The sequence below is a fragment of the Tamandua tetradactyla genome, chromosome 8, assembly GCF_023851605.1.
Source record: "Tamandua tetradactyla isolate mTamTet1 chromosome 8, mTamTet1.pri, whole genome shotgun sequence".
NCBI lineage: Eukaryota > Metazoa > Chordata > Mammalia > Pilosa > Myrmecophagidae > Tamandua > Tamandua tetradactyla.
In genome coordinates this window covers 22521966-22542533 of record NC_135334.1, presented here as the reverse complement: position 1 = coordinate 22542533, position 20568 = coordinate 22521966, and the positions used below count along the sequence as shown (strand labels likewise).

Genomic DNA, 20568 nt, shown 5'->3' with positions numbered 1-20568 from the left:
TCCCTGAGGGCGCACTCTGACCACCTGTCACCTCTTTCCCCTGAGTCTAGAGCAGACGAAAGGGATGTCTGCCTAGCCAGACGCAGGTTAGAAACAAGGATCAGGAAGCATAGCCCTTCTGTCCATGGATGTAATAGGCAACATCAGCTTGACAGTTAGTTTTAGGGGCTTAAAGCATTGTCCTCATCCTAGAATTAGCCAAGAGTCCTCCAAAAAGTGGGTGTTCAGCCACCCTGTCCCCAGGGTATTTCCTGGGGTGGGTAGAGTCCTCCAGGATTCAAGGAAGGCAAAGGGGGAAAGAGATGAAACACCGGCCAGCGAGAACAGAATAAGACTACCCAGTCCTTGGTAGGGGCAGGGCGTGGAGGTCCTGAGATAATGCAGAACTGGCCGTGCTACAGGATCACTAAGAAAGGAGCCCTAGGGGTGCCTCTCATGGTCCTGGCAGAGCCTCAAACTATCCCACTCTGCACCCCTGAAAAAAAACATGCCATACTCGGGGGATGCTCAGGGGACACAGTCTGTTTATTTTAGCCAGTAAATCCAAGCAATAAGACAAACTGCAAAAAGAAACTCAGTCTGCTCCAACAAGCAGATACATCACAGCAGTCAGGTCACACAGGACCATTTATGTTTCTCTCCCCACCGCCCTTTCCAACTACCACATAGCACAGAAAACCTAGAAAGTACACATGTAGTTGGGTTTTCCTCTCCAAGTGCACAATGAGCAATAGGACATTCCAGAATTTGCCTTTGGTGAATCAACTCAAAACACTGAAAAATGATTACCCTCACCTGCCAAATGTAACTTTTTGGGTGGGTATAGTGAGATGATTTATATTTATATATATATATATATAATATATCTATGTCTCTATATAGAATATGTACAAATGCATCAGCAAACTTCAATAAAGGAAGACATCAGCAAGAGGCAGAAATATTTAAGACACAGGCTGTCTATCATCAAGATACAGCTAGGAAGGAAAATGTCTTGATTCATCACCCGTTCCAACTGCGCCAAGCCATTCTCATGGCCTGGGACTATCCCTTTGGACCTGGCCATATTTTCAATTGTCTATCTGCTTAACCTGACCTTGTAAATATTTACCAGCCCAGCCTCCCCAAGGAAACTCATAGGGAGAAATACGGATTCAATCAGCTTTCCTTTTTATAAATTGGGAATAACTTGGATTAGTCCATAGCTAAGGGGCAGATAGCTATTTCCAAAGTCAGTTCCAAGGCACCTCAAGGCATTTCAGTCCTGAAAAATTGTGCTTTGTTCTTATAAGCTAAATCCCATGGTTGGCCAGCCCATCTCTTTTTACAGTGACCCTTAATTAGGAGGAAAAGACAGAGAGGGTTTTCTGAGAGAGCAGGAGGGGCGGGGTGGTGAAGAAAGGCAGCAGATGGAACCTGGCAGAGTGCGGGGGGGGGGGGGGGACATGCAGCCAGAAACAGGACTCGAACCCCACAGTGCAAGAAGAGGAACAGCTTGCTGGCATACGCCGGAAAGCAGGGTAGAGAAATGGCTGCTGTGGTAACATCTCACCAGTTTCCCACCTCTTCTCGCAGAAGGCCCTACTTGCCCTCAACCTCACAGACCTGGGGGGAGGCAGCTCTGTGAGACCTCTGGGGGAGATTCTAAGAGGCATGAGAAGAAAGTGCATATGAACAGGTACCTGGGGCAAAGGTGGTTCCTGACCCATCTCCAGGGATGGGACAGAGCCCAGAAGTCGGGCCTCTGTATGAAGAGTTGGGACTACTTAGAATGAACCTAGGGAGTCTTGCAAATAATTCCCCTAATGTTACAAATCCTGGGAAAAGGGAAGTTCCAAACACTAGTGCAGATCCTCATTCATCCTAGGAGAGGAGGGCACTTAAGGGGTTGCCAAAAGATGAAATCTTGCAAGCTGCAGAAGTGGATGCAACACTGGTCTCAGCTGGCCTGAGGTGCCCACCACCCACCTCTCTCCTCTCAGCTGGTTGGCTCCAAAGATAAGCAGCTTCCATCTGCTCTGAGCAGCCTGGTGGCTTAGCCCACCCCATTGGCAGTGTGTTGATTGGCAGTTGGTACTCAGCCGATGAGTTCAAAATTTCCAGATGGGCTGGGCTCACCTCGCCCAGGAGCTGTCAGGCTCCTTGTCCATCCCATACTCTCTGCCCACTCAGCCTGGTCTCTGCACTCTCCTTCCTTGTTTTATCTTCCCTCTTTCCTCCCTTTCCTCCCTTCCCAGGGCCCAGATTCCAGAATCCCTCCCTTCTTCACTACTCCAGCCCCAGAAGCAGTAGCTGCAGAGATGGAATTAGGTGCACCAAAAAATTAACCTTGGTCCCCCCAGTGTGGACCTGGCAATCCCCAACTCTGTTATGGCTTTGTGTGCATCCCCAGCACCCAGTGCGGTGCCTGGCACATAGCAAATGCTCAATAAATGGTTGTTGAGTTGAAGTGAATTAAACTGAATCTCCCATGCGCTAACACTCCCTCCCCAAACTGACCATCTGAGGGGCAGAGGCAGGGATTGGTCCCTGAGACTGTCACAGTCCTGTCTCTACCCCTTCCTGCAACCTCACTCTCTGCCCTGGGCACTAAACCCTTGAGCCAGGAGTGGGGGCTGAGCTTCCAGGAGAAGGCTGTTAAGTGCTGAGGAGGGTCAGCTTGGGAGGGGGAATAGGGCATTGCCAGCAGCTCTGCCCTCTCACTCCATCACACCCACCCTCCTCCACGCCTCAATCCTTAAGACTGGAGGAGCTGGGCACCCAGGAGAGGAGCAGAGCTGGATGAGCATACCTCCTTCACCCCACCTCCCCCATCTACCAGCCCAGAGAGGCCCCTGCAACCGGGAAAACTATGGCTCTGTTGAGTCACACTGGAGACTGAGGAAGCAGTGGAGAAGATGGCAGGATCCTTGGTCTCAGTTCTTTTGAGCCTCAGTTTCCCTGTCTATAACAACATGAGTGACTTGGCTAGTTTATATTTGGGTTCTTCCAAGGTAGTGTTCTCTGAGTCAGCACTTTCCCTGTCTGTCTCCGTTTCTCTCCCCCGCTCTAGGCTTAACCAGCTCCCTTTTAATGTGGGTAAATGGCAGTGAAAGTTGGCTCCTTGCATGCCCTACTTTCTTCTCCACAAAGCAAAGTGTTGAGATGGGAGGGTAAGGCATGGCTCCAAGTGTGACATGGCCCCAGGATCTAAGTGGCTCCACAACCTACCCTCACTCTTCCCTTCCCTGGTCTTAAACCAAAAGCCAGATGCAAACTGCACTGAGGGCAACTAGGAAAGTCTGAAATGGACCCCTGGATGCAGCTTCCCCAGCTGGGCTTACCAACATCCCTGCCCGTGGGTCTCTCCCCTCCTTGTTTCTGCCCCTTGGCTGTGTCTGGCCGGGACTGGTGGGGACTGCCTCTTGGGCAGTTGGAAGCAAATTCCCTTCTACAAGGGAGCCTCCACCCTCTCACTCCCTCAGCTGGCTTTGAGTTTGGTCTCCTGTTGGTAGGAACCTATGGAAGAAATGAGCTCCACCTAGAACAGCAAAATCCACCCATGGCCCAGCTCACCAGCTCTTCCTAGACCAGGCTCACCAAAACGCCCAAGGGATTAGTGGTCAGCAGAAAACCAAGAGGCTTCAATGGAGAAGAGGGTCAGAGCAGACTCCCTGCCCCAAAGCTGGTCTCCAGCTTTCCTTCAACAATGCATAGTAATTCCTTTAACATGCCTCCCCACCCCCTAGCCCCACTATAGGAACCCATCACCACCCCCAGCGTGCTGGGGCTGCTCTGTGCTGGGAGCACCCACAAAAGCACAGAGACGCCACACCCAGGCCTTCTGGAGGCAGCTCTGGCACAGGAAAGCCCCACACCAGGTCCCATTGAAGCCACGTCCAGACGAGTCCAAGCTCCAGGCAGGCTGACCTCGTCCTCCACCACTGTCCACCCTTCCCCCTTCCCTCTTGAGACCCTCACGCATGCTCCTGCCTCCTCTGGGGGGTGGGGAGGGCTGCAGGTTGGAGCCTATCCTCCTCTCGGGCCCACACACCCCACACTCCATGGCAGGTTTCTAAGCTGAAAGAGAGGTGGGTCACTCTCGGTGCAGGGCCGGGGACAAGACGTTCGGGCGGCCCCAAGTCGGCACTGGGGCCCCGGTTCAAGAGACGCACACCAAGAGAGGGCAGGCAGGGCCACACTGTACAGGGCAGAGAATGGGAGGGGACGGGACACGGGGTGGGGGCTGCAGCGCGGGGCCACCGCCGGTTACTTGGTGCCGTCGTCCGCGTTGCCCTCGCCGTCCGTCTTGCCATCCTCCTCGGCCTTCAGGTCCTCAGTGCTCAGTTTCTGCTCCTTTTTCCTCCTCACACACTTGACGACCATCAGCACCAAAATGACCACAGCCAGGAAGCCCCCCACCGAGGCACCCACAATCACCGCCACGGTGGAATCCCTCTCGGGGGGCTCTGCAGAGGGAAAGGAAACGGAGTTGCTGAGCACGAGGGCCGGGAGGGGCAGCCGTGCCCCACACAATGGGTGGGTGCTCCTGGGTGGGTGACCATGGAAAGCCACACAAGATCAACCCAGGACTCTGGCCTCTAATCTCTCCATCCAAAATAAAATAAAATAAAAACCCCCAGGGTGCTAAAAGCCCCCAGGAAAGGCTGCATTTGATCTTAGACTGCAAGATCAAATAGACCCAGGTCTGAGTCCCGACTACTAGTGATTGATTGCAGGGACTTGGATAATTTACTGGTTCTCTCTTAAGCCTCGGTTTCCGTATCTGTTAAGTGGGTATAATAGTACCCCTCTCACAGAGTCCTTAAGGGGACGAAACTAGATGTTGCATATCTAGCATTTAGCCCTGTGCCTGAGATGTGGCACGTGCCCAGTAAATTAAAGTTGCTATTAGAAGACGGTGATCAAGAGCGATGTGATGCTAAGACCTCCCGGAGGCGTGTTCCCCGGCTCTCAGGAGCTGGAGGGGATGAAATGGACGCTTTCCACTCAGCACAGGCTGTTGCTCCCGCCCCTGCAGCCCCTTCTCCAGGGGCAACCTGAGCCAAGAAAGCTGGGGGGCAGGTGGGTGGGAAAGGCGAGCCCCCTCCCTGGCCCACACCTGGCTCCCCCATGGCCTTGGCCCCCCACCCCCAGCCTCACCTTCCAGGAGGACCTGCAGGGAGATCCTCCCGTGGCCGCGGTGGCGATCAGGCGGGTTGGTGATGTAGCAGTTGTAGGTGCCCTCGTCCTCGAGCTGCACGTTTTTCAGCGTCACTGACACATCGTACTTGCTGGGGTTCCCTGAGAACTCCACCCGGTCTCGAAACCGCTCCAGCTTCAGGTTAATGATCTTCATACGGAACTGGAGGAACTGGGAGGGGGGCGGGGCAGGGAGGCAGGACACGTGGGCAGCTGGACCAGCCAGGGACTACCAGGACGGAGGGCGTGCTCCCTCCTCCCACCCACCCTCCATGCGACCTCCTCCTCCCGCCCCCCAGGGCCACCCAGGTATGGCAGCACACCTTCTGCCAAGCCCCCCAGAGCAGACAGCCCACCCAGAGGGCTCCGAGGCCCTGGGCCAGGGCAGGGGCTCCTGGCCCCCACCCGCAGCCCTGCCTCCCAGGACTCACCAGCTCCTCGGAGCAGTTACTGCACTCCTGGTAAGTCCAGTTCAGGGAGAACAGTTTGTAGTTCACCGTGTAGCAGGAGTTAAAGGTGCAGGGCAGGCGGGCATCAGAGCCGTTGAGGACATTGAGGGTGGTGGGTGCGGTGACTTCCATGCTGAGCCCTGGTGGCACTGCAGGCAAAGCCACAAGCCGGTGAGGGCGGGAGCTGGCGGGGTAGGGAAGGGGCCACCCTTCTGTACCCGGAGGAGATGGAGGGGCTGAGGCAGAGCAGTCACAGACAGCAGGTGGGCCCATCAGAGCCAAAACTGGGCTGGGGGAGGAGGGCCAAAGCTCGTCGGGGGCACCAGATGTGACCCTGGGGGCAAAGTGCGGGCAGAGCAAGATTAGGAGCAGAGAGACCATATCATCTGTCAAGCCAGGGACAGTCAAATGGCCCCAAGCCTTTCCCAGGAGCACTGCAGGGCTGCCTCACCCTCAGCCCCCCTCTCTGGCCATCCTGCACCTGTCCTGACACAGCCACTTGCTACCCGAAGACCTTGGACAAGGGGCTTCACGGCACTGGGTGGGCCTCAGTATCCCCTTCTTCCTTACCATTTCCACCCCGGAAGCTCCTCTAGTAGAGGAGTCAAGAAAGACCAGAAGGGAGAAGTCCCCAGACAGCCTTGGGGACTGATAGAAGTTCAGAGGCCTTTTTAATCCACACCCCAGGGCTGGGGCGGGGCAGACTACCGAGCCCAGCCCGCCATCCTCCCCAGGCAGGACACAGCAGGGGCCAGAGTGGGTGGAGAGAGAGGTCCCCGCAAAAGGGGCACGACCCCCAGGACCGACCGTCGGTCCCTTTGGAGAGACATCCTGTCCGGAAGACTCCACAGCACAGAGCTGACAGAGGCCGACGGAGTGGCAAGGCGGGAACCGTGGGCTTCTGTGAATCCTGTGAGGGGCACCAGACCTGGGTGCTGGGGCTGAGAAACGCCTGTCCCACTCAGAACTTCTCAGCAGGGCTGGGACTGAGGTGGAGCCAGCGAGGTGCCGAGGACAGCACATTAAAGGTGGCGCCCATTCTCGGGATGGTGCAAGTGCCTCCTGAAAATTTTACATCCTCCTCGGCTCCCTCTCCTCACTCTCGTCCTGGTCCTGATTCTAAGTTTCTCTGCCAATATTGTCAAAACCTGGTCCCCAAAAGCCCCCTTTTTAGTTTTCTTTGTAGAAGGTAAACAGTGCAGCAAAATACTCAGGCATTCATTCTTTCATTCATTCATTCACCAAGTACTGATAAACCACCTCCTAGGTACACGGCACTAGTCTAAGTCCTGGGGCTTATTGCTGTGACAGGACAGGTGGCATCCTTGCCACCCAGAGCTTACATTCTAGTGAGATGGACAGCCGTCAACAAATAAAAAATACATACATGTGATTTTAGGTAATACACTTGGCAAGTGCCATAGGCAGTAAAGCAAGGTAAAGGGTGCTTTTGACATAAGGTGGTCAGGGCGGGCTCCTCTTTAGGCAGCCCCTGAATGAAAGGAGGGAGCAAGCCCTTTGAAGTGTGAGGGGCTTCGGGGTGCAGGGCAGCCCCAGGAGGATACAAGCCCATGTCCCAGCGGCTGGCGCGAGCTCCCCGTGTCGCATGAGCTCCCCGTGTCCTGGGCGGGGCGAGCAGAGCCTGATATCAAGGGGAAGATGGTGAGACCCAACGTCAGAGAGTAAGGGACGGACCAGGTCGCGAAGGGCCTGTGGGGTCAGGGCATGGAGTTAGGACTTGGAGGGGAGAGGGGTGGGGAAAGGACAAGATCAAATTGGCGTTTTTGGAAACTCCTCTGGCTGAGGAGTCGAGAAAGACCAGAAGGGAGAAGGACTGGGATGCGGAGGCAGGGAGGGGGGCTCTTGCCCAGTCCCAGAAAAGCTGTAGCTGCTGATATGGAAATACCAAAGACAGGGAGACCTGAGAGAGACTCGGGCTCCATCTAAGAGAGTGGGCGAGCCCCTGACTTCTCTGAGCCTCAGTCTCCTCTTATGTAAAATGCAGAGGATGAGGGGCCCTCCCAGGGTTGAGATAATTCAATAAGACAAGTGCGCAGCAAAACGGAAGCTGTTCTTATCCTAAAGTGTCCTCAAGGAAGGACTTCTGGGGGGAGTCTCCCTGCCTGAGGGCTCCTTGACCGGACCCCTCAGCCTGCCCACTGGGACTCCCCCAAGTCTGGCAAACAGCCCAGGCCAAGGGAGGGGAGCAGGTAGGGATGGCACCCGCTGCAGGGCTCTTGTATTTCTGATTGTTTTGTTGCCAAAAGCTGCCCCTACTCCCATCACCACCACCACCACCCCACCAGCACCAGAAGCTGCTTCACCATAGCCTGGAAATAGGGAAATCAAAGCGTGCCCCGGGCGTCCATCAGCTCAGCCCATCTTCTGGGTTGATTGACCCGGGGAAGGAGGCAGGACTTAAGACCAGGAGGTACCCTGAACTGGCTGGTCCTGCACGTTATGGCCAAGCCCTAGACGGAAGGATAAGTATGCATGCAGAACCCTCTAAAGGACCAAGGAGAGCAGCTGTGACTTTAAGTGCCCCTTGGAAGGTACCATCTGGGGAGCCTGGTGGGTGCTCCAGGAAGAGCGAGCCCAGTGCAAGCCTCTGTCTCCTGCACTCCATCTCCTTTATGAAAGCACCTAATGCCGCGCCAGGCAAGCAGGAAGTGTGCAGAAAACACCGCCGCCACCCCCACTCTGCAGAAGCAGGGAAATCTGCAGGAAAAGAGCCTGGCAGGGGCCTGTCCTGAGCTCACCCCATATCCCAGCAATACCCTGATTCACTAACCCCTTCCCTGTCAGTCCTCCCACCCCCACCCTCGGGGTCCAAAAGGAGCCTCAAAGTGACATCAGGAAGTGAGTGGCTCCTGGCAAACCGTGTGGATTTGGACCTATTCCTGGCCGTTCCCCAGCCCCGGGCAGCACTCAGGACGAGCACCTGAACTCCACCGAGCAGTGCCACCCCCACTCCCGTCTTCCCTCCATCACGAAGGAGCCAGCACTCTGCTACGTAGGAGGGCAGTGCAGAGGGGAGCAAGGGGCCTTTGGCAAAGAGGGGGGCAGACAGCGGTGCAATGCGGGCTTTCCCCGCCCCCGTCCCGCAGTGCGGCCCCTGCAGGAAGCACCAGGCAGAACGCGGGCGCCCTCTAGTGGGCAGAGAGGCCCAACATCACGCCCGGACCACAGATCGGAGCAAGGGTGGCGCCAGGGCCCGGAGGGACCTCTGGAATCGCAGATCTAGCCCCATGGTTTCTCAGTGCAGAAAGTGAGGCCCTGAGAGGGACGCTCAGAGACTAGGGACAAGCCAGAACCAGAATCATGGGCTTTCTGACTCCCCCTTCAGCGGGAGGCCACACCAGAATCCCCGAAGGGCCTCTGAGGCTTCCTCCAGGTCTAGCGCCTCATTTACAGATGAAGAAACCATCGCTCAGCAAGGATGAGCTCGGAGCAAAATCCTGGTCTCTCAATTAACTCTGCTGCTCCAGGATTTCATAATGACGGCAAACCCTTATGAGGTGTTACCATGCGCCAGGCACAGTTTAAGTATGCCACAGTTTTTCAACTCGTTTGTATACATCAGCTCATTTAATACAACAACCCTGTTGTCACCCCCATTTTCCAGATGATGAAAATGAGACACAAAGCAACTAAATGAGCCAAGTTCAGAGCTAGCAAGTGGCAAAGCTGACCTTGGAACCCAAGCCTCCCGGCTCCAGACAGAGGGTTGAGGGGTAGAGGTTGGGTGGGGAGGTGGCTGTCACACCAGGGTCTGCCAGGGGCCAGGTCTCCTGCTATCTATGTGGCAGGGGCAGGCCCAGCTCCAGGCAGCCTGGCCAGAGGGGAGTCATCCTATTTGAAAAAGCCCATACAAGGGGAGCCCCCAGCCTTCCCAGCTGACCTGTTAGGGAACAGGTCTGTGACCTGACTTTCTTGATTGCCAACTTGCAGAAAGGAAATGATTATCAATAGGAGTCAGACAGGATGTGCCTTTTACTCTTAGTTCCAAAACATCACCAGTACCACCCACACCCCCAAGGCAGATCCCCTCCCTCCCCCACCCCAGGCCCAGGGCCCTCCCTGTTCTAACTGGCCCATTTGGCCCAGATCAGGTCAAATTTCTCATCTCCGGCCAAGCACTGTCTCCTGCAGAGACTGGAAGGCGATTCTCTGATTCTCTTCGCTCCTCTTTCCAACCCTTTGAAGTGGGTTTTATTTTCTCCTTAGTTGGGAAAAGAGTATCTTAGCAGAGGACTCGTCCCCCTGACCTTCTGGAGGACATTTTGTCCTGGGGCAGCCCCCGCCACTCCCATGAGTGCACCATCCAGCCTCTCCCTCCTCACCTGCATTGCCTCTCCACTGGGAGCGCCCCCCCCCCCCCCAGCTCCAGGGTCTCCCCTCCCCGCCCAACCCACCCACCATGCAGTCTCGAGAGCACCCCATCTTAAAAATTGAGCTGAACTGGTCACTCCTCACCCCTAAACCACCACTGGTCGTTGCTGCCTTCAGGATCAAGCCCAGGTTTCTTGGCACGGCGTTCCACACCCTTTGTCATCTGGGAGCAACTGCCTGTCCCAGACTCACGTCCTGCAAACACCCACTGCCCCACACGGCCTCCAGGCCGATGACGCCACTGTTCGCTGTTCGTACTTCTCCTGACTACACCTCCTTCTCTCACTCCCCCACGCTCTGCACGCGTTTCTCCTCATGGGAAGCTCATTTACCTTCGCCAACCCGGGGCCTCCTACTTCTCCTTCAACTCTCAGTTCATAAGGTGTCTCCTCAGTGACAGCATCCCTGCCCCCTCCTCTTCCATGTGACTCGGATGCGGAGTGGCCTAGTGGCAAGACCAGGGCTCTGGGGTCATTAAGCAAGATAGTTAACCTCCCCGTACCTCAGTTTCCTCATCTGTAAAATGGGAATGATAATAAAGGCACCAACCCCACAGGATTGCAGTGGGGAGTAAATGACTTATTACATGTATGAAGCCTAGAACAGACACTGACACACAGGGTGAGGCCTCGACAAACGTTAGCTGCCATTAGTATGCCCGTTATTACAGCACACAGATGTAATTATTTATGTGCCCGCCTCCCTCAGGAGACCCTGCTTCTTATTTATCTTGGCACTCTGGCACCCAGACCAGCATCTGGCACATGGTGGGAACATCATAAAAGTCTGTTGAAGAAAACGAAAGCATTTTCCCCTCATGTCCGGGACTCTGTCCCTGGCAGCAGACATGCACAGAGGGCTTAAGTACAGACCAGACTCCAGTTTCTAAGGCTCCCCTCAAAATAACCAAGACTTCAGGAACCAGGCCACTGACCCAGAGCCAAGGCCCCCTTCATGGTCTTGAGAAAAATTCAAGAAGCCCAATCCCTTAGACGAGCTAAAAGCTCTCCTCACCACCCTCTGTCAGGTGCACAGCAGGTTGCCACCTCTGCACCATCCCCACGAGCCCAGGCCTTCTGCAATCTCCTGCCCCATCACTTGTGGCGGCCTCCATCCTGGTAACGGATGCTCCTACAACCACCTGAGCTCCTTTGCCCCCTCAGCCCTCAGCATTGGGGTGCTGGGAGGGTGGGGTGGCTCATTACAGCGACAGTCAAGTTCAAGGTCCCCAAGCCCGCGTACTCCCCACCCCCAGGTTTGCAAAGACTTGAGCTTCTCCCCACCACCACCTTACAGCCCTCACACTCTGAACTCTTCCCCCCGGACTCCAATCCTCCTCCCTCTCTAATCTTCTCCATCTTCTGGTCTGGGCACCCGAGCCCACTCCCCTTTCTTCACTTAGATGTGGCTTTCCCAGGCTGCCTCCCTCCCACAGGAAACCATCCCGAACTCCCCAAAGAAGTTGCCTGTCCTCCAACCCCAATCCCTTATGCACAGGCCACCCACCCAGTTCCCCTTCTCTTTACCTGCATCAGAGATTCACTCATCAATTGCTGTTAATATAGCAGTTTCCTTTCCTGAACATTGGAGGGCAGTAGCGCTCAGCAGCCGTGAGAACGTGCCGAGGGCAACAGGTTCGAATCTCAACTCACCTTATACTATTCTTGTGACCTCATTGGGCAAATTATTTAACTTACCCATGCTGCTGTTTCCTCATCTCTAACATGAGGATAATAATAACAGGTATCTCTTAAGAGTACTCTGAGGACTAAGCAAGATACACAGTGCCTGGGAACATGAAAAGGGCTCCTAAAGGTTAGCTGTTATGAAGCACCTACTACGTGCCAGGCTCACAAAGATCTAGCAGTAGGTTTTCTCCATAGTTTACCCAGAGAGATGCTCAGATAGGTTGAGTGGTTTGCCCTTTGTCATTAGGTAAATGACAAAGGGGGCTTTAACCCCACATCTGATTCCAAGGCATATACTCTTTCCACTGCCCGCACATTCCTGCTGTGTTGGTTACTATGTCCAATGTCTCAGCAAAGCCAATAGGCTTTATCACACAGGCTCCCAGGGGCTCTGCATTGTTTCTGCTTAGCAGGCCTGTTCAATAGCCAGCACAGCACGCCAGAGAGAGAGACAGAGAGAGAGAGATTGACTTTGTGATGGGAAATATCCACCACCGTCACCACCACCACCACTACTTGGACTTGACCCTCAGTTGCAGCACCAGTACGTTTAAGAGCAGGAATGAAATGACCCATAAAGCAGGCTTGCAAATAGCTTTCCAGCCCACCTGCCCACCAGGAAATCGATGAATGGGACCCCTTCATAGGGCCAGTCTCCAAGGCCAGGCTGCACAGTTCTGGAACATGGCCTGAAAGACATACAACCTCGCTCAGTCCACTGGTTCCACCTTTTCTTTTTTCTTTTTTTCCTGAATCCCTTCTTCTGACCCCTCCTCCAGTCTGTCTGGCCCATGCCAGAGGGGTCTTCTACATCAGTATCTGCTTCAGCGGCTCTCCTCCCAAGGCAGAAATGACTCCACAAGCCTTCTTCCCACCTGCTCCCGTACACATTCCAACAAACCAATGCCACAGATTTCACCAAGGCAGACCCAGACTCAACTTTCTGCCCTTAGCCCCTACTCACACTCTCTCCCAATGCCCCAAATCCACCAGATTCCAAGGATTACAGTTCACAAAGGAAGCTCCTTAAGAGGGCATCAGACTAATTCCCAGGACCCCATATTTGCAGCAGCTTAAAAACAAAAATCTGTGAAGAGACTCTGCAGATCAATCTACCCTTCGCCCCCAGCCCTTCCTACAGAAATCCAAAGAAAAATCACCTCCTTTGACAATTTCTATCCCCCCTCCCCCCAACTCTGAACAATACTTAGATGCCCTGACCCAACATTTTCATGGCCAAGTAGAAGCAGTGCCCAGCCACATCTTCCCCCTTCCCGGCACCTCCCTTCGCAAGGACACAGAAGGGAAGCTCTGGGATGTCTTCTTTCCTGTCCCCTGCCCCCATCCTCTCCAGTTGGGGCTGCACTTCTGGACGCTCGGGAGCATGCAGATGTGCAGTCTAACTTACCCAAAGAGAAAAAGAGACTGAGCCCCGTGAGACTGAAGGCAGGGCGAGGTAGCCAGGCATCTCTGTGCATTTTCAGAGACTGAGATGTTAGTCGGATGGGCTATGGGAGAGGGTGATTGGAGGGGCTGAGGGCTACAAGGCAGGAATGGTTAGATGCTAAAAAGAAAATGCACGGATGTACTTCAAAGACATATGCAACATTAAGGAAGCTTTATTTCCTTCTCTCTAATATGGCCGGCTTGTATGTTGCTGCTAAAAAGAGAGAGGGGGAGTGTGTAAGGAAGAGAGAGGAAAAAAGGGGGATGGAGTAAATTTTGTGGTTAGTGGATTTGAAAAAGCAGGTGGGAGGGCGTAAAAAATCTTTCTGAACAGAGCGGTGTTCTCCGAAATTATTGGCATCTAAAGCAAGAACTAAAACAAATCTTGCCTTTCTTTTTCACTTGGATGGCTGTTGGGTTTTGAAAACTTTTAGAGGAATCCTTTCCTTTCCAAGCTACCATAAGGAAGGAATACTTTTTGTCATTTAAAAACACGCACACGGGGTGCGATGGGTAGTTCAGTGGTTAGAATGTTCACCTCTCGTGCGGGAGACCTGGGCTCCATTCCCAGACCATGTTCCCACCCCACCCCCAAAAAACACATGCACACACACACACGCAAAAATAGAATAAAAACACGCACACACTAAAAAGGTAAAAAAAAAAAAAGTTGATGCTTATCGCTTTTGTCTTATTTGTAGAGGGTTCAGGGAAGTGGGCTGGGAGACTTTCAGGAAGTAACGACTTCCCCATCGTGCTAGCAGTTCCACTGAGAAAGAGAACTTGGCAAAGCAGGCTGATGTCAAAGTACCTAGCAGAACTTAAATCGAATACTATGGGAACCTTTTGAAGATCTTGATTCAAACAAATCAACAGTAAAAAGATATTTTTGAGGCAATTGGGGGAAAAATAGAGGTGGATATATCAAATCAAATTGATATGGATCAAATAAAATTGATTCAATTATAGTAATGAATAATTCTTAATTATGGGAAGTTGGAGTGGTGGGAATGTTGTGGTTACGCTCTGTCACCTCTTCATCTGTTCAGGACAGACAGTCACGTGTTTAAAGCTGAAACAGGATGATGACTGCCATTGTCTTTAAAATAGGAAAAAAGTGGGGATGGGGGAGTAGTGGCATGGCACAAGACTGGCCACTGTTGATGGTTGAAGGGGGTTCATTATACAGTTCTGTCTTCTTTTTAAAATTTTATTGAGATACCATATATATACTGCATAAACATTTGCTCTTTTAACCATTTTTAAGTGTACAATTCAGTGGCATTTACAGTGCTGTGTGCCTATCACCACCACCCATCACCATCCATTACCAAAACTTTCTGATCACCCCAAAGAGAAACTCGGTACCCAATTAGCAATAACCCCACTTTCCCTCTCCCCACCAGCCCTTGGTAACCACTAATCTACTTTGTGTCTATGAATGTGCCTATTCTAGATCTTTCCTGTAAATGGACTCATACAATAGTTGTCATTTTGTGTCTGGCTTATTTCCCTCAGCATAACTTTTTCAAGGTTCATCCATGTTGTATCATTCCTTTTTATGGCTGAGTAATATTCCATTGTATACATGTACCACAGTTTGTTTATCCACTCATCTGTTGGGGGACACTGAGTTAGCCACTGTGAATGATGCCGCTATGAACACTGGAGTGCAAATATCTGAGTCCCTGCTTTCGATTCTTTGAGCACTAGCCTAGAAGTAGGATTACTTGGTCACATGCTAAGTCCGTGTTTAACTTTCTGAGGAACCACCAAACTGTTTTCCATAGTGACTGAACCCACTAGCAATGTGCAAAGGTCAGTTCTCTCTTCTTTTTTGTATGCTTTCACATTTTTTCTTAAGAAGAAAAAATAGGCTTCAGTGTCACCAGAGGAAGAACCCAGAATGGAGGATCAAGGGGTGGTCCTGGGCAGGAAAGGTGACCCCTGTTTCAATAGAACATAGGTTCTCACGCAGCAATTCCTTGCACTTGTCGTGGACCATTTATGCACCAAAGTGAGGGCAACTAGTATTTTTGAACATTAGCTCTGTGCCAACTGCTTCATATGTGATATCCCATTTAATTTTAACAACCCTGAGCTTGAGGCTTTCTTCCTTCCTTTCTTTTGTTCTCTCCCTCTCTCTCTCCCTCCCTCCCCCCCCCCTTCTTCTTCTTTTTAACTGCAAATGAGGAAATGACTGGGAGGCCTTCACCCAGCCAGGTTTATACAGTTAACTGCAGAGCCAAGTTAGGATTCAAGCTGGGGTCTGTGTGGTTCCTAAAACCGTAGGGGTATTTCCCATATAACTATCATGGTATTTCCATTACCATCACTTATCACCAAGGGGAGGGAACAAGGGAACTACCCTCCTGTTATTTAGAAAGGCCCAGGGAAGGGAAGACTAGGACTATAGATGAAGCAAGGAGCCTCTGGACCACAGAAGAAGGTACTAAGGGGCAGCGTCTGGAAACCGGAGTCCCGCACAGTACCTGGCTCGGGTAGCACTCAACAAACAAGTGAGGAATAACGAAGGCATGGGGGCACACCGGGGTGAAACGGTGAATTCAGAAAGGGAATGAGGGGAAGTAGGCATCGTGAAGGCAGTGACCCTGGAAGCAACCTCTGGCCACCTCACGAAGACTCCAAGGCTGGAGGGAGCAGCCGGGGGCCAAAACTTAGAGGCCGAGCTGTCTGAAGGCAGAGGGGTGGCCGAAATGACCTCCGTGGTTCTCCACCACACCAGAGGTGGTCATCCAGGCCCGCGTGATGCGCTGGCTCTGGCCTCAAAGTGCCTTTGCCACATCCCTAGGGTGCAGCCCATCCACAGGAAATCTGGAAAGAGAGGAGGGGCCAGCAGCCTGGGGAGAAAAGTGGCCTCCAGTGCAGCGGACCAGGTCCGTCCCCATCACCCCTGGAGCTCTGAGGCCTCCTCCCCCACGGGCTCAGCTGCCCACTCACAGGTGGCCATGAGGGACAGAATGGTACCACCGCGGGCCTCGACTCCCGCTCCAGCCAGTCCCTATCTGGTCCCGTCAGCAGCGCGTCCACCCTTACTTCCGCAGGCACGTGTCAGCCCTGGTGCCGGAGATTTTTGGTTTGACATGGCCGGCCTCCTCCTTTTTCTTAATGCAGCCGAGGGTATCTGCAAAGCCCAGAAACTGAAAGAAGCTGCTTTCTCCTCTCACTTGTTCCCATTCTGGGTCCAGATGCTTTTGTTTTTCTATTTTGGAGGCATCTGAGGCATGAAATGACTCATAAAATCTGCTTCTGTTCAGAAATTGGCTATGAAAAACAGATTCCTAACAAAACTACCTTTGTCCAACTCAGGCCCCCAGGACCAAAGGTCAGAAGGGGCCAGACCAGAGCAACATACCCTGGGCACAGCTGGGCAGGGGAGAGCCACCCCTGCACTCCCCACAGCCCCCTGGGGGCTACAGCTCTCATTTGCTGCAAAAGAAAAAGTCTTCCCTAGGAGCCAGTAAAGGAAGCAAACACTCAAAAGACTGTTATACAGAATGAAGACAGCAGTATCAAAGATGGGCTATTTGGGGAGTGAAGCCCTGTGGTTTTGGCATTTCTGCCCAGAGTCATTTATCACTGAAGATTTTACTAGACAACACTCAATTCCCTACCCTGCTAGAAGCAGCGTCACAAATAATACAAAGATTGTTACTTTGCGGGGGGGGGGGGGGGGGGGGGGCGTGAACTTTTTAACTTTTTTTATTGGATAATATATATACAAAGCACAGAAAGAAAAAAGCAATAGTTTTCAAAGCACTCTTCAACAAGTAGTTACAGGACAGCTCCAAGTTTGTCATGGGCCACCATACCACCCTCTCAGACTTTTCCTTCTAGCTACTCCAAAACATTGGATGCTAAAAGGAATACATATCTTTTATCATCACCATCGACTTTTTTCCCTCTTTTTGTGAAAAATAACATATACAAAAAAGCAGCAAATTTCGAAGCACAGTGCAACACTTAGTTGTAGAACAGATTTCAGAGTTTGGTATGGGTTACAATTCCACGATTTTAGGTTTTTACCTCTAGCTGTACTTTGTTTTTGCCTTTGGAATGCCAGGTTGAAGTTGCAGAGAAGCTTCCTAAGTACGTTTGCCTTAGAACCTCACTTCTCAAAGTGTGAGCCCAGTCCTGCCTCATCAGCACCATCAGCAAGGAGCTTGTTGGAAATGCAGAATTGCAGGGTCCATTCCAGACCCCAGAAGTTTAGCAAGATCACTTCCGGGGGGCGGGGCAGGGGTGCATAGTCCAGGAATTGAACCTGAGTCTCTCGCACGGAAGGCGAGCATTCTACCACTGAACCACCGTGCACCCTCCCCCAGGTGATTCTTGAGCACATTAAAGTTTGAGCAGCGCTACGTACAACCAATATTGAAAGGTTTACAGGCCTTGAGTAACGGGCAGTGAGCAGCCAGGGGGGAATGTGGGGGGAATGGTAAGCAGGAACAGCCTAGGAAGAAATGTGGCCTCGGGTGGTCTGCAGAGCCAACAGCAGTCTGTTTATGAATAGCATAATAGGGATTCATTTCACATTCTATCCTGTGGCCCTTTCTAAAGCTGTTCTGAGACTGCTTTTGTGCCTTTGCATTTGCAAAGCAAACTCCTAGTCTTTCTTCAAACTCTGCTCCAAAGTCACCTCCGCTCATCTTCTAAATGCCTCTTCTCTCTGTGCTCCTCTGACACTGGGTACATCCAGTCATTCATATATCAATTCCCTCATTCAATAAACATAATGTCCCCTATGTCCCAGGCATTGGGCTAAAACCTAAGGAGCCATAGAAGAGTAAGACAGCAGGCCCTTAGAGAGCTCACATTCTAGAGAGGGAGACAAATGTATAAACTCCCACTTCAGGTGCTAAATGCAATTCCACTACAAGGGCTATGGGGGAGAAAGTACTTCAGGTATTGCTCGGGCCCCTGTGTTAATAGGAGTCACAGACTACTGTTATTATTTGTTTACATGCCTTACCTCCCTAACTAATTCCTGCCGTTCTTTTAAGACAGGAATTGTGTCTTATTATCCTGAATACATCTGTGCTGGACCTCCACTGGTGCTGAGCAGATGAGAATGAACGAATGTCTATTTCACATCTGGGAAAAGGGCAGACATTCCATCAGCCTGATCATGGCCAACCAAACGGTAAAGCTGAGTCCAGGAGTCAGGTCCAGCAGCAACTCTACATGCTTAGCCTCTCTACTCCCTAGAAATTCTATGCCAAAAGGAATTGTTATATACATCTCCTCTGAGTCCCATGCTAGGTCAGATGCTGTAATTGTCACAGAAAATCAGTATCTCTAAGAGCTTAGGATCACTGAGAGCAATAAATCCTCAGAGGACAGAAGATAAAATTTGACCAGGAAAATATGAGATACAGGAGATCTCCTAGGCTGGACCCAGGTAGGGCCTTGAAGGAATGTTAAGTTGGGCAGGCAAGGAGGGGAAGGGCATTCCAGGCAGGGAAGACCAAGAGCAAAGGTGCAGAGACAAGAAGGACACAGATAGATGGAGCTGAGGGTGCCTGTCTTGAAGAAATGAGAAGTATGGACGAGCAGATAAGACAGCACCACAACACAGAAGGCCATGGACATAGAATACAGAGTTCAGACAGTTTGAAAGTTCTAGAACAGGTAAATTAGTATTGCTCTCATCATCCATGAGATAAAAAGAGATTATAGCTTTCTGAGAGGACTCCTAGTTTCCTTATTTTCTGATGATGAAGAGATGTTTTGAGAGTTGGGTTTTACAGAAGTGGTCATGGATTGCCTGATCTGCCTTGTAGCAAGAAGACCAGACCACAACTGCAAACCAGATGGCCGGGTCATAAGGTCAGTGGTCCTGAGAAACATTGCTTGTTCTTAGTAAGAGGGTAACTGGTCCATGCTGGGATAGAACTTACAACCTAAAGCTCTCCAGCTCTAAGTAACTGTGTTCATTCAAACCCCCTCCTCCCCCACACACAAAAAAAGCTGGAGGTGCTAAACAAAAGGAACATATATCTCATTTCTTATCAAAGAAAACTGTTAGTGTAGACATATAACATGGTGACCAGACAAAAGGGGGAAAAAACGGATTAGGCAGCAATGAAGAACAAAACTGAAGGGCTGACAGAAGGCTGCAGCCTTCTATAGGAGACAAAACTTCCCCTGATCCCTAGTGAACAGGCTGAACTGTGCTCATTTCCAATAGTTAAACACTAAAGCCTCTCAATTCTCCATTATTAGTCATGGGTAGCCCCATCCCCTTCTGTTGGCAAAGGCCTGCGTGCTTCTGGAAGCCTCCAAACTTGGGAGCATCTGGTGTTCTAGGGACTTAAAATACCACAAATTCAAGTAACGAAACTGCTTGCAAAAGGATCAACTACAAGGCAATCCGGCTTGCTCAGTCTCCAACAGCTTTCTTGCCCTTTGGAGCTATGCAAAGTTCTGGCCTAAACTCAGCTTCCTAACTCTCTCTTTGATATTTTGGACTTCCTACCTGTAGGTGTAAAAACCAGCCCAAGATGGGGACTATATCACCAGATGTCATGGTTAGGGACAGGTGTCAACTTGGCCAAGTTGTGGTACCTGTTCATCTGATTGGGCAAGCGCTGGCCTGTCTGTTGCAATGAGGACATTTCATAGGATTAGGTCATGATCATGTCAGCTACATCCACAGCTGATTCCATTTGTAATCAGCCAAAGGGGAGTGTCTTCTGCAATTAGTGATGCTAAATCCAATCATGGGAAGCCTTTTAAGGAGGACTCAGAGGAGACAGGTTCCATTCCTGCTTTGGCTGGTGAGCCTCTCCTGTGGAGTTCATCCAGGCCATCCATTGGAGTCATCAGCTTCGCAGCCTGCCCTGTGGATTTTGGACTCTGCATTCCTACGGTCACGTGAGACACTTTCATAAATTTTATATTTGCAAGTGTTCCCTGTTGATTCTGTTTCTCTAGAGAACCCTAACTAATACACCAGAGGATGTCACCCACACTGCTTAAATATGTCTTCAGATGTAACCGTGCAGACTGGTTCGCACAGAGAGAAGTTAAAAGGACCAATAGCTGAGTGGCAAGAGCCAGAAAGATAACCCCAAAAGGCGAAAACACATTTGAAGGAGACGAAGGGTTCAGATCAAATCCTCACACACACAAAAAAATCCTATGAATCTCCATTTTATATATAGGGAGAACAGCCTCAAAGAATTTATAAACTTTCCAATATTGAAGAGTAAAAGGCAGAACCAGGATTTGAACCCAGATATGTTTGACTTTGATGCTCATTCTCTGTACCACATGCCTTCATGTCCCTGGATTTAATAGCAGCCACCTCTTGGAGAAGAGTATGAAGAAGCAAGCTAGTCTTTTGCATGGTTCCCTACAGGGCTGATTTTGGTTTGGGGCAAAATTAC

The 20568-nt window shown here is 51.4% G+C and overlaps 1 protein-coding gene and 2 long non-coding RNA genes across 4 annotated transcripts in view; 2 read left to right on the top strand and 1 right to left on the bottom strand.

Annotated features, from left to right (window-relative positions):
- The window catches only part of LOC143644167 (uncharacterized), a 117514-nt gene that overhangs the window by 4459 nt on the left and 92487 nt on the right, over positions 1-20568 (top strand). The gene's annotated exons all lie outside the window — the stretch shown is intronic.
- Positions 508-13390, bottom strand: SCN2B (sodium voltage-gated channel beta subunit 2). Its single transcript, XM_077112776.1, has 4 exons — positions 13119-13390; positions 5613-5779; positions 5143-5353; positions 508-4448 (listed from the first exon to the last, which is right to left on the bottom strand). The coding sequence occupies exons 1-4, from the start codon at positions 13186-13188 to the stop codon at positions 4249-4251; spliced, it is 648 nt and encodes a 215-aa protein (XP_076968891.1). The 5' UTR covers positions 13189-13390; the 3' UTR covers positions 508-4248.
- Positions 18836-20568, top strand: part of LOC143644168 (uncharacterized) — a 37779-nt gene continuing 36046 nt past the window's right edge. For both annotated transcript variants that reach the window (XR_013156540.1, XR_013156539.1), the window contains exon 1: positions 18836-19006. This is a non-coding gene — a long non-coding RNA (uncharacterized LOC143644168). The remainder of the gene's footprint in view (positions 19007-20568) is intronic.